The sequence below is a fragment of the Capronia epimyces genome (genome assembly GCF_000585565.1).
Source record: "Capronia epimyces CBS 606.96 chromosome Unknown aczIQ-supercont1.3, whole genome shotgun sequence".
Classification (NCBI taxonomy): Eukaryota; Fungi; Ascomycota; class Eurotiomycetes; order Chaetothyriales; family Herpotrichiellaceae; genus Capronia; species Capronia epimyces.
The window spans coordinates 640,172-653,019 of NW_006912906.1; the positions used below are offsets into that span (position 1 = coordinate 640,172).

At 53.5% G+C, this 12,848-nt stretch overlaps 5 protein-coding genes across 5 annotated transcripts; 4 read left to right on the forward strand and 1 right to left on the reverse strand.

Annotated features, from left to right (window-relative positions):
* Nucleotides 1–134: 134 nt before the first annotated feature.
* Nucleotides 135–1,848, forward strand: A1O3_03488 (uncharacterized protein; the record flags this gene model as incomplete). The annotated part of the gene is made up of 3 exons (XM_007733625.1): nucleotides 135–186; nucleotides 245–461; nucleotides 510–1,848. 3 exons carry the CDS (start codon nucleotides 135–137, stop codon nucleotides 1,846–1,848), a joined length of 1,608 nt encoding a protein of 535 aa, XP_007731815.1.
* A 1,353-nt stretch (nucleotides 1,849–3,201) lies between these two features.
* On the forward strand, nucleotides 3,202–5,172 carry A1O3_03489 (uncharacterized protein; the record flags this gene model as incomplete). Its single annotated transcript, XM_007733626.1, has 1 exon — nucleotides 3,202–5,172. The coding sequence occupies one exon, from the start codon at nucleotides 3,202–3,204 to the stop codon at nucleotides 5,170–5,172; it is 1,971 nt and encodes a 656-aa protein (XP_007731816.1).
* A 1,380-nt stretch (nucleotides 5,173–6,552) lies between these two features.
* Nucleotides 6,553–8,160, forward strand: A1O3_03490 (uncharacterized protein; the record flags this gene model as incomplete). The annotated part of the gene is made up of 1 exon (XM_007733627.1): nucleotides 6,553–8,160. The coding sequence occupies one exon, from the start codon at nucleotides 6,553–6,555 to the stop codon at nucleotides 8,158–8,160; it is 1,608 nt and encodes a 535-aa protein (XP_007731817.1).
* Nucleotides 8,161–8,930: 770 nt separating this feature from the next.
* On the forward strand, nucleotides 8,931–9,839 carry A1O3_03492 (uncharacterized protein; the record flags this gene model as incomplete). Its single annotated transcript, XM_007733628.1, has 2 exons — nucleotides 8,931–9,095; nucleotides 9,174–9,839. 2 exons carry the CDS (start codon nucleotides 8,931–8,933, stop codon nucleotides 9,837–9,839), a joined length of 831 nt encoding a protein of 276 aa, XP_007731818.1.
* Nucleotides 9,840–11,153: 1,314 nt separating this feature from the next.
* Nucleotides 11,154–12,819, reverse strand: A1O3_03493 (uncharacterized protein; the record flags this gene model as incomplete). Its single annotated transcript, XM_007733629.1, has 2 exons — nucleotides 11,154–12,693; nucleotides 12,767–12,819. The coding sequence occupies 2 exons, from the start codon at nucleotides 12,817–12,819 to the stop codon at nucleotides 11,154–11,156; spliced, it is 1,593 nt and encodes a 530-aa protein (XP_007731819.1).
* Nucleotides 12,820–12,848: the final 29 nt, after the last annotated feature.

Genomic DNA, 12,848 nt, shown 5'->3' on the forward strand with positions numbered 1-12,848 from the left:
GCCTGCTTCTACCAGAATCCACCCCGTACTTCTCCTCGATGTTCTCGAACAGGTTCTGCGGTTGATGTGTTACCGCTCCCAGGACGTGACAAGCCATACCCCATGGACGCGAGCCGAAAGTTGCACATATTGAAATGGACACGGAGAAAGATAAACCAGACGCCGGGTTGAGATCCCTTGATCATTGTACGCAGCCGGCGACCACTCTAGTTGGCTTCAGTTGACCCGTCCTGACCGGCTGCAGATAAAATCAAGCTTCCCAGATGGCGATATCTGCTTCGAGAGCGGCTTCTGCCAATCGTCCGCTGGGAGACGCCCTATGTCGCCTGGCTGCAGGACACTCTTCGAACGCCCGCACTCGACACCTATTTTGCGATGACGGCGAACTTGGGCACCCACACATTCTTCATGATTATGCTGCCCGTTCTGTTCTGGTGCGGACATACGAGCGTAGGAAGAGGGTAATTGTGTGATCATGCGACGGCAAGATAGTATCTGACGGTCTACAGAATGGTCCATATTCTTGCCTCTGGTGTCTTCTTCAGCGGCTTTTTCAAAGACTTGCTCTGCCTTCCGCGACCCCTTTCGCCGCCGCTGCAACGAATCACCATGTCGGGCTCTGTGGCACTTGAATATGGCTTCCCTTCTACCCATTCCACAAACGCGGTTTCGGTTGCCATTTATTCACTCTATCTCCTCCAGCACCAAGACAGCCACATGAACCCTCAGTTCCACCTGGCTCTACAGGTCCTCAGCTACTTCTACGCCTTTTCCATTGTCCTCGGTCGTCTCTACTGTGGCATGCACGGCTTTTTCGATGTCATCTGGGGCAGCCTCCTCGGAGCAATCCTGGCGCTGGTGCAATGTCGTTGGGGCGCCGAGTTTGATGACTGGCTCGTTGCTGGTAATACCAAAAGAGTCGTGCTTGTTGTCTTGATTATATTGGTCTTGGTTCGAATCCACCCTGAACCGGCGGACGATTGCCCCTGCTTCGACGACAGTGTCGCCTTTGCCGGGGTGATGATCGGTTGTCAGTACGCTGTTTGGCACTTCGCGGAAACCTCGTATGCATGGTCGTATCCCACAAAGGGCACTGTTCCCTTTGATCTGGAGAAGATGGGCTGGGTAGTGGTTGTCTTACGCATTCTCTTGGGCGTGCTCATCATCTTTGCATGGCGAGGCGTGATGAAACCGACCCTACTCAAAATCCTTCCGCCAATCTTCCGGATCATCGAGAACCACGGTCTGACATTACCCCGGCGTTTCTTCAAGCCTGCCTCACAATATGAGACCATCCCACGACAAGAGAACGATGACAACGTCATCCCCCAGGCACGGGATATTCCACATCTTTTGTCGTCCTTTCGACGAAGAAGGGCAGTGTCGGTCGGCCCGCAGTCCGAAGCTGATGCATACGAGACCCTGGCATACCGCAACAAGAAAAGACGGGACAGTCTGAATGCTGCGGGATCACCGAGTCCAGCGAAAGAACCCTCGCCGGAGCCAAGCCAACATCAGTCTGATGTGACGGCGGAGAAAAACCCTTCGATTCGTACGCGAAAGAGGTCGAGCAGCCTTGAAATGTTCCGATCGCAGATGGGTGAGGGTGTGGAGGGGTTTTCTCCCGCCCTGGCTAGTTCTCCTGAAGGTGGGTGTACACCCAGTGCGCAGGAGGTGCAAGAGATGGACGAGCTGCAAGAGAGAAGAATATTCTCGAGTATCCAGAAGCCCCGAGTGCGATACGACGTCGAAGTGGTGACAAAGTTGATTGTCTACTCTGGGATTGCATGGTTAGCAATCGAGGGCAATCCCATCGTGTTCCAACACTTGGGACTGGGGGTCGAGTGAGGTGGATCAGACTGGGGCTTGCAGATACACGCGTTCTCATACAATGGAGGCATGAGGGTACGGGCACCGAGAACCCACTGTAGGTATTGTATTTCGATGTTTTGCATAGATCGGTCAAGCTTCAAGACGGAGCGAACATGGGTTGGGCAGTAGTACAATCACAAGTAAGGTAGATACTCTTGTAACAGTGCCGTCGTCCTACTACAGAATACTCCGTACCATGAGCACTCCGTATCCTTTGTTGTATCGGTCACCGCCAAATCCACGCTTCCAGTCTCCCGTCTCTCAAAGCGGGCTCAGGGCGGTGACGCTGGTTTAGTCCGGCAGAAAACCGGGCTTGGCGGGTGTCACGCGGCATTGAGCTGTGCTTTGTGCTTCTCGCATCAAGTTCCTGCGGTCGCGTCTCCCGCAAGCAATCCAGCAGCAGACATAACATCCGTCGTATCAACTCCGCAATCAAGTTTACCTTCTAACAAACAATCTCATCAACTGATCGGCGGCTCTTGTCTTTTCTGTTTCCTATGCAGCTGTTCACAGGCATCCTGCGCTTCCACTCACACTTCAATTACAATCTCCAGACACCCCCGCGAGTTTACTCCCGCTCCTGTACCTCTATCCCAAGTTCTTTCTCCTCAGCCGCAATCCTGGCCTCCTCCCCGACGTTGAAATACGCCCGTTGTCGCAGCCATGGCTGACAACTCCTCATTCATGGACTGGTGTCCTCCGACTCCCGATCCTATACACAATCCATATCAAGGCGATTACATACCTGGCGGCTGGCCCGTCGACCCTCCAACCCAACCTGCACGGACCGCTGGTGTCTTTGCTGCGAAGAGACCCTCACCGACCGGCCTGATACCAACTGCGAAACGAGTTTGCCGGGGCTTGTTCTCACTAGGGCTCGCAGCAACTGTTTTGGTGTCTCAATACACAGTCCGCGCGACAACATCCGTCGTTGCGGTCCCAACCTACTGTGTTGTGCGTCAAGTTCAGCGACTCCAGCGCCAGAAACGCCACCAGCGACCAAGAAGTCGGCGCGCACCATCCCCTTCCCTGTCAGATTCACCATGGCACCGAGCAGTGGCCGATGTCAGCGATGGATCTTTACAGGAAATCCAGCCTTCTCAACCAGCGGCCTCAACACCTTCTCCCATCGCCGTTGCAGCACCTGCGCAGGTCACAGCGCATGCGCCTCTCAACACACCCCCACCAAGTATCCAACACATCCCTGATCAGATCATACCTTTCCAAGAAGTGGTATGGCAAGTCGGGCGAAGTTGCACGATGAGGCAACCCAGAAGACCCAATGGGCGCAGGCGCAGAAGCCGATACCAAACCACTCCAGCATTCCGTATGCTGGCCAAACCACCTCACCCCTCCAAAGAATACAGTACAGTACATATCCAAGAGAGGATCCAAGAACCTACCACGTCCCCGAAAAAGCCCGCAAAGGTGCAGACACCATACCCAAGACCGCGGCTTCCACGCGACACACCTCCGCCAGCAAGCGGCCAATTGCGACAAGAGGAGGATACGCCCTACGAGAGCGATTCAGGGACTACCGTGATCGTGACGAGGTCGCTACGTTCGAATAAGAGAAAACTCGAAGAACAAGGCAGACGAACCCCAGCACATCTGGACGGTCCCTTCGCGGCCAAGAGAATTCAGACGAATGGTCCAAGCGTGAAATCTCCCCAAACCCCAACACCTGTCATCCTCGTCCATGAAACCCGGTCGACTGCCACAGACGAAGCCCGGACCCCAGTTGACACTAGTTTGTTGACGCCGCCACGAGTTAGGAACCGCAAAGTCAGCACACCGGAATCCTCCATACGAAACCAGACGCAGAACTTGAAGATTCTTAAGACGCCAGAGTCACGAATCACATCCCCGACGGCGCACACTTTACATACGCCAGAGTCAGACATATCCTCGACTTGCGATGTATCTCCAGGATTGACCTTATTGGAGGAACTCAACCAGACGAGGTTACCAGTTGAGAGTGATATCTCGTCAGCATATAACGGTTCCCCACCTGATCTAAGTCAAGACGCCCGCTTGTTCAACATGATCATGGCTGGAGGCGGGTCTCTCTGCCTAGGGGATAAAACGATCTCCAGAAATGAAGCAATCGCCGCTACACACCCAACAGAAATCGAACAGACATCCGCCATCGTGTCTGAAACATCATCGAATCACATTGAGACCGCAGCATTAGAGAATGGACAAGAACATCGAGAAATTACTCTCTCATCGGACAAGCAACAAGTTACAACAGAGTCCGAGAAGGGTATGGATGACGCGCCAGACGCTAATCGACAAAGCCCAGCACCACAAAAAGGAGATCTGGACGGAGCAGCAACTTCCGGTCCAAAGACACCAGAACACGCCACGAACACGGCCGAGGTGGGTCCGACGACGCCTCTTACCGTTCAAAACGGAATAAAGTCGACGAAATCAGTCGATAATGAAACACCCGAGCTGAAGCTCGCAAAGCTCACTCTCGAGGATCAATATACGCCCGATCGGCCAACGCCAAAAGCCAGTCCCCATTCTTCCGAGAAGAAACAGAGGGTTACACGAGCAGAATCAAAGAGGTTGCAATTGTTAGAGGAGGCGTACCATTACAGAATCGCGTCGCTCACCGCAGATTGGGAAAGGAAGATACAGATAGCACTTCGCCATGGCCATGGCCCTTTCAAGGCAGCGGATTTTACTCGCGTTGTGCCCATTGGCCAAGGTCGAGGCACTGACAGCTGGTTGAACGACGAGGTCATCAACGGATACCTGAAACTTGTGGTTGCTCATGGCCGGCAGAACGACCGCCCAACCCAAGTCCCAACACACCATGCATTTGTTTCATTCTTCTACAACAATCTCGAAAGCAAAGGCTACGACGGCGTAAAGAGATGGGCCAATCGGGCCAAGATCGGGGGCAAGAGCCTCCTCGAAACAGAACATGTGTTCATACCAATCAACAGTGGAATGCACTGGACGCTCTGTGTGGTCTCAGGCAAGAACAGAAGCGTTACCCATTACAACAGTTTGGGCGGAAATGGGAGGAGGTACGTGGAAACGGTGAAGGACTGGGTCAAGCACGAGTTGGGAGCTGCGTTCAAGGAGGAAGAGTGGACATTGAATGCCGTGGGGGAGTCGCCGCAACAACAGAACATGGACGACTGTGGAGTGTTCACCATCACCAGCGCGCGACAGATCATGCTAGGGCTGACGCCCATGAGCTACAATCCTGGGCAGATCCCCCTGCAGAGGAGGAGGATTGTGGCCGAGCTTATCAACGGTGCCCTGATCAAGGGCAACGAATGAATGTTGGATGAGTAAACGAATATATGAATGATTATGACAAGAGAACGAATAGGGGCACGATTGTTATGACTGGGAGGCTGCCGGGGGGCCAATGAGCCTTTGGAGTCTGGTATTGGGTGGATGGGAGCCAGGAGCTCGTTGGGGCGATACAGCCTCCATAAACCAGGAGCACTCTACAAGCCTAATGAATGATAATGTAATTGACTGTTCAACCAAGACCAAGCTTCCTCGAGCGCGAGCAGACCTTGCTTTAGTGATCATTGTCGACGATGAAGCGGGAGCTTCCCCAGTACTCATCGAAGAGCCGGGGTGTAGACCTGGTCGGTGAATGCCCAATTCCAATACCGACATCAGATCAGGGTACTCGGAGGACGGAGTACATACCTATGCGGCCAGGAACGGCAGCACCCTCTGATTGACAGCCTGTGTACGGATAGGATGTCTGGGAAATGGGAAATGCTTTGCGCGGTCTCAGCCTCGTGCTTCCTAATAAGTGACTAAGCATTCCGGTCCTACTCCGACCTCGACCTCGACCAACCTCAGGCTCAGACTCAGGCTTCCTTGCTTCTTTCCAACAGGCTAGCCCCTGCATACAGGACGGGACGAGAAGCACCTAGGGCTTACGGTCCCACGCCATGCCCTTGGCTCTTCACAGCACTTGGTCGGTTGTGATTGGGTCGCGTCAAGCGCTATATGGCAGATCACTCTCTACGGAGTACAGCCTGCTCGGTGTCTGGCAGGCTTTGTTCTTTGTGTCCTGATGAGCGCGCATGTCGTTGAGTTGCGAACCAATCTAATGCCAGGTAACCTCACTACAAGTCTGTAGGCTGGGCTGAACGCCTGTCTCCGTCTTGGTGGAGAAGTGCCGCCGTCGACAAGCCCAGATCAGACAGTTCGTTGCAGCCTAATGGCGCCGTCGATCCTAAGCATTCTCGGGAATTTTCACTCGCAGAAGCCGGCGGCGGACGGTCTATCGAAGCCTGACACACCCAGGACAACGACAACATGCTGCTGCGACGATGTGGCCCTCCTCACTACGTGGCCATATGCGTGTCTGCAGAACTTTCAGCGCGCCGCAGATCGAGGATGCGCAAGATGTCGGGTCATATCGCAAGGGATATTGAAGTATGCAGACCAATGGAACGGTGTGGCATCGTCTGAAGTCAGAGTTGGCATCCCCGGAGAACTCGAAGGGGGGAATCTGCGCGAGATCTGGGTGCGGTGGCCTAGTCGAAAGCCACGGAAAGAATGGGAGCCTGTCGAAAGATGGGACAAGCTCGATCTGGAGATGTCCTTTGATCAAGGTATGGTTGCCCATTCCCAGCAGTGTTTGGTCCTTCGAAGCGTTAATTTGCAGGTGGGTTTGTGCTCTTCCCAGAAATGCAGCCCAGGGCGAACCTGCCTGAAGACTCCTTCTCAGATGCCTGCTTCAACACCATCAATGCTTGGATCAAGGAATGTTCTCTGGGCCACAGACTCTGTACTATTGACAAGCGGCCTCCATTTCTACCTACTCGACTCGTCGACGTCAGCCCAGAAAGCTGCCCTAGTGGTATGCGACTCGTGCACACGGTTGATTTCCTTGACAGGGCGGCGAAATATGCGGCCCTGAGCCATGCCTGGGGCTTGAAAGAGCAGCGCATCAAGCCCATACCAAAAACCAGAGCAGACTCGCTTCTAGATCGGCTGGACCAGATCCCATGGGAGGAGCTGACGAAGACATTTCAAGATGCAATCGTTGTGGCTCGCCGGTTGGGCTTGAGGTACATCTGGATCGACGCTCTATGTATCATTCAGGACGACGCCGCGGATTTCGCGACGCAGGCGAGTCAGATGGCACAAATCTACGGAAGGGCGCATGTGGTGATCTCGGCCACCAGAGCAGCCACCGGCGACGTGGGGATTTTCCACCGCCGTCCAGGGGCACAAACGGTCTCTTGCACCGATAAAGAAGACAAGAGGTTGACGGCTTTTGTGAAGCAGCGCCTCGTCCATGACGACTTCATCACTGGCGAGCCTCGCGACTTTGGGACTTCCCCCTTGTTTGCTCGAGCGTGGTGCTTCCAGGAACGTCTTCTGGCTACCAGAGTAGTGCACTTTTCGCAGCACGAGATTGTGTGGGAATGCAACCAGGAGCTTTGGTGTGAATGTGGCGGCATCCGGCCAGACTCGACGACCGAGACGGGCTCGAATTTCAAGGGAAGGCAAGCACTTGCAATGCGAAAGTCCAGCTTGTCGGTGCGGCATCGGACTTGGTACGATATCCTCCGAGTATACACGGCCCGCTCACTCACCGTGGAGAGCGATCGATTGCCGGCGCTTTCTGGTTTTGCTCATCAGATCGCGACGCCCGCGATGGGGAGATACTGTGCGGGAGTGTGGGAAGAGGACCTTCCAGCCTCCCTCTTGTGGCGACCCTTACGTGCCTTGCCTGAGAAACAGGGTCGTGTCGAGAGGCCGGACACATGCTCTGCTCCGACTTGGGCATGGCCGTCCGTGCAGGCCGTCATCGAAAGTTATGTGCGGTATATCAAAGACAAAAATTCGGAGGTGGTTGCCCAGGTGCTAGAGGTCAAATGCCAACCTGCAACGGCAGACCCATTCGGCCAGGTGGCGGGGGGCCACATCATCCTCGACGCTCCTGCAGTGACAGCCATGCTTCGACGAGACGAGGCTCAAACGTCAGATGAGCGTCAATACATGCTTACGGATGTCAACGACCAGCATGATTGCCTTCCTTTCCCGGCCGATGTGAGCCTGGCAGCAAAATGCCCAGACCACGTTCCCCTGGGCTCGCAGGTGCTATGTCTCATCATCGAGAGATTCCACAACCACGTCAATGCAAACCGTGCCGCCTGCCTTGTGTTGCGGCAAGGTCAAGGTCAAGCAGGTGACCTTCAAGTTGGCATCTGGTATCGAATCGGTACAGTCAACTGTCCTGCACATTGGGTCAACAAAGGTCAGCGAAGGGTGGTGAAGATCTTATAAATTCAATGGCATGGCTAGTCTGGACGTCGGATTTGGAGACATTGGCCCCAATACCTCGGCGGGAGATGCTAATAAGGCCTGACAACATGATCGGGACGGATTGGAATTGTCCATCAGTTCTAAGGTCTTATGGCTACCTACTCTGTCAAGCGTGATCCCCTCGTGATGGTGCCCGCGCACGACTGAATTATACTCTGTATACGCAAGCTCTGAATAGTATTGAGACTGCCAGACGTTGGGTAGCATTATTGCGTTATAGGTAAGGGAGTCCTAAGCTTGTCTCCTGTCTCCTGGGTCGAGTATCGAGTATCTGTAGCTGAAAGGACCAAGGGCCCCTTAGCCCTAAGCCTAAGGCCGAACGGGCCGGCGCCTCGGGTATAGCAAGGGCTAAAGCATTAGTCTTCCCGAAAATAAAACGACAGGTTATGAATTAAAACCACAGATTAGTGCTGCGATTTACCCGCACGAATAGTTTAAGGGTAGAATTCGAGCTTCCCATGCTCGAGGCCCGCGTTCGAGTCGCGGTTCGTGCAGATTCCATCATCTTTTTTTGGTCTTGCTTGTCTTTTTGCCTCTCCGTTCCACGTGATGCGACGGCGTCACTGGAACCTTCGGGCATGTCATTGTTTCCGCAGCATTAAAGGCGTCCATCATTCCACCATCTCTCACATTCTACATCTCTTCCACCACCACCCGCTCTGCTCAAACACATAAGCGTAGCACACCACACACGTATCTGCCTCTGCCTCTGCCTCTGCCTCCCCTTCACGATGGCCTCCACTGCAGCATACCAGCCTGCTCCACAGCGCGACTCGATCGATGACACCGTCCTCACCCGACCTCCTCCAAACTACCAGGCTACCGGCCCCAACTGGGAAGAAGGAGGATATGGAGCCCCCCGGCAAGAAGACGACAATGTGCCCGATGATTTCAAGGTACGACATAATCCCCATCAGCGTAACCAAGGTGTCTACAAACGACCTTGCGAGCAAGGCTAACAGGTGTGTCTCTAGTTCGGCGGCACGGTGGCCGAAGCGACCATCGACATCCGTATGTCGTTCATCCGCAAAGTGTATAGCATCTTGACGGTCCAACTCCTCCTGACGGCCGGATTGTCCTCCCTCTCGTTCTTTTCCACCGGCTACCGCAACTGGATCCAGTCCAACAGCTGGATGATGTGGGTGTCGTTGTTTGGCGCGATCGGCTTCATGCTGCTCACCTTCTGGAAACGCAAGTCGTATCCGACCAACTTGATCTTCCTGGCCGCCTTCACGGGGCTGGAAGCCTACAGCATCAGCGTCGTCACTTCCTTCTTCGAGTCTCGCATCGTCCTCGAAGCTCTGATCCTCACCTTGGGTATCTTTGTCGCCCTGACCCTGTTTGCCTGCCAGACCAAATATGACTTCACGAGCTGGATCCCATACCTTTTCGGTGCGTTGTGGGCGTTGATCCTCTTCGGCTTCATGGCCGCCTTCTTCCCACATGGCTCGACTGTCGAACTGGTCTATGGAGTCATCGCCGCCCTGATCTTCTCCGGGTACATCCTCGTGGACACCCAGTTGGTCATGCGCCATTATCACGTGGAGGAAGAGATTGCTGCCAGCATTAGCCTCTACCTCGACATCTTGAACCTGTTCCTGGCCATTCTTAGGATCTTGAACAGCCAGAACAACAACTAAATCTAAATTGTGGCCGAACCGGTTTGTTGTGGAATACTGTCACTCACGATGAAAAACGATGCATTACGCCTGGACTTGCAGACCGACATGGGGAATTGATGGGAATGGTGGTCTAGGCCGTCGGAACCGTCATGAATTTGCATGGCTTGGGCTATTATTCAATTGAATCCATCAACTGGGTTACCGACAGTTATGATGAACAGCGATTGATGTACTCCGTATTGATTAAAAGAATTCATTCTTCTTCATTCTTCATTCTTCATTCTTTATTCTTCATTCCGCAATCATAAACATAATCATTTTCTGCCGGTTCTTGACTGCATGCACTCCTAGGATCCTAGGATATTCGCCGAATCGTTTGGGGCGATAGTGTCTATTAACCTTGACCAAGCATACAAACTGGACTGGACTGGACTGGCTGGCTGGCTTGCCTGCTCCTATTCAAGAGGTCCGCTATCCAATTCCATCTATTTCCCTCCCGTCTGAGACGATAGAGAAGGGGAAAGACCGGTCCTCTGCTTAGAAGGACTATAGACGCCAGCCGTTGGGCAACCCCTGCAGGGACCGTAGGACAAGGAGATATGATATGAAGTCGGAGCATTGATGTATCTCTCCGTACGGAGTACTTGATAGGGACCTATAGATAGATAGATTTAGAAGGGTATAGCAGTCCGCTATTATCCAATTCCATCTCCCTCCCGACCGTCTGAGACGACAGAGAAGGGGAATGATCGGTCCTCTGAAGAACTGTCGACGCCAGCCGTTGGGCAACCCCCTGCAGGGATCGTAGGAAAAGGAAAGACCTGGTATGAAGTCGAAGCATAAATGTATCCGATCCGTACTTGATAAAGACCTATAGATAGATAGGGTTGAAAGGGTACAGTAGTAGTAGGTAGATGCTCTTCTTTATATGCAGAAATATAAATGCGACCCCAGGACAGGCCTAGGCCGCTCGCTCGCCCATAGCTATGTAACTCCATCGTGGAGTCCATCCATTCTCTCAGCACCTCGAGTCTGGCTGATGTCACGTCCCATCGCATCGCATCGCCAGCGACTGAGACCATATCCTCAGACTGCACCTTCTCACTTTGATGCACTGATCTCGACATCAGTTGATTCCTGCATGTGTCTGCTGAGAGGGTACAGATGGTCCCTTGGCCGTAAGCTGGACGATCCGATCCAATACATTCTCGACCTCAACATAATTTGGTTGGTGAAACCACACCCTTCCATCCAACAATATCAATCTCTCGAGTCTTTGCGAGAAATCCCAACAAATTTGGTCCAATACCACACACCGGCTCTGTTAAAGGTTTAATGCGCAACGATAAAAAAGGTATTCGTGATCAAACAGACAATCATGACGATCACTCCATAAACGGCCAGCGCCAGACTCAATTTTCTCAGCAACCTTCTCCGAAAGTTCCTTGTCCTCCTCAAGACACTGATGGCGCCAATGCTCAGAATGCCCGAGTTTGCGAGCAAAGTCTGTCCTTCGGGGTCGTGCTCTTCGTCTTCGTCGTCTGATTTGCTCGCCTCGCCGCTTTCGTGTTCATAGTCGTCTTCTTCTTTCACCAAGCGTTGGTGTAGAGGCGAATCCGGCGAGGATATCTTGTAGTAGAACAAGCCTGGCAGAATAAAGGAGATCGCCGTACTTCCAGTGGAGCCGACGTAGGCCAGGACGGCTTCGAGGCTAGAAACTGTCATGGCCACAATGTAGCTGAGGATGATGATGACCGTGGTGATGGCCGCAAAGCGTACGTCGCCCATTTCGGGGTTGCGTTTCCTTCCAGGTTGCAATAGAGGAGTGTCACGCGGCGGACTCGAGTCGATCGAAGATGATGTCGCTGAGCTCGACCTGAGGACGGATTTCAACTTATTGCTAGGTCGCCATTTCAAAACTGCGTCAACACTGGCCCGGCAGGGGTGGACTTGGAGAGGATACGAGAACATGACCAGAACTACGATCATAGCTTGACCGATGGTGGTAGAAACCGCCGGTGCATATTGAGCCACAATGTTTCCCCCGACCTCGTTGCCAAAGGACAAGTATCCGGTGATTGCGACGAGGATGTAAATGGAGGCGGCGGTCCCATTGGAAGCAAATACAACAGAGCTGGTGCGGAAGTGCGAATTATTGGCGATTTCGTTGAGGATGCTGAACATGTTCTGATGGCACGTATAAGCGAAGACGATGACGGGAAACGAGGACAGTGCAGGAACCGCTCCAGCCCATTTGAAGATTCGTAGTGGGGTTTGGTAATGTCCATCGGGGAGGGTGTCGTGGGCGGCGAAATGATAGACGACCAAGATGACCAGATATCCGATTGAAATCAAGGCAATCACCGAGGTATACTTCAACGAGTCGAGTCGACGGAGGAACGAAAAGGGCACCACCACCAGCATGAAGGCGGTGATCCAGAAGTGGCGGTCGACCATAAACGCGCCTAGACGGTCCTCATCGGCAAACCCTCGAACCACTCCAGGCATCAGATCTCCAATGATGATGAGATAGCTGACTCCCACGCCGAAACACTTGATGGCAATTGCGGCGTCGAAAATCACCGCGGCATTGGGGTATGTGATTTGCGAGAGCGCAAAGAAACTGGCCGACCCCCGTTCCAGGTATGCGGCGCAGCGGGTCTGCAGATACAATCCAAATCCTGCGGTGAGGCCGGCCCAGAGTATGACGATTGTTCCCAGCAGGATGCCCATGTGGGAGAGGGCAAGAGGCATGGCCAGGACCCCGGCACCGACAATGGTGTTGAGCAGGTTGACCACGCTGCTGATCCATGATGCCTGGCCGACGGTACCGGTGAGATCGCGTTTGTTCCGGGTCGGCGTTTGAGGACGTCTAACCACCACTTCAATTAGCAGCCAGACCCAGAGGCACGACGGGAAGGGTCATTGTAGTAGAGAGAACGTACCGGCGCGCTCGGGAGTGAGGTCTGCTGGATATAGAACCAGGTGTAGAAGCCATGTTGACTGCTGACCGGGAAGCATGCGAGG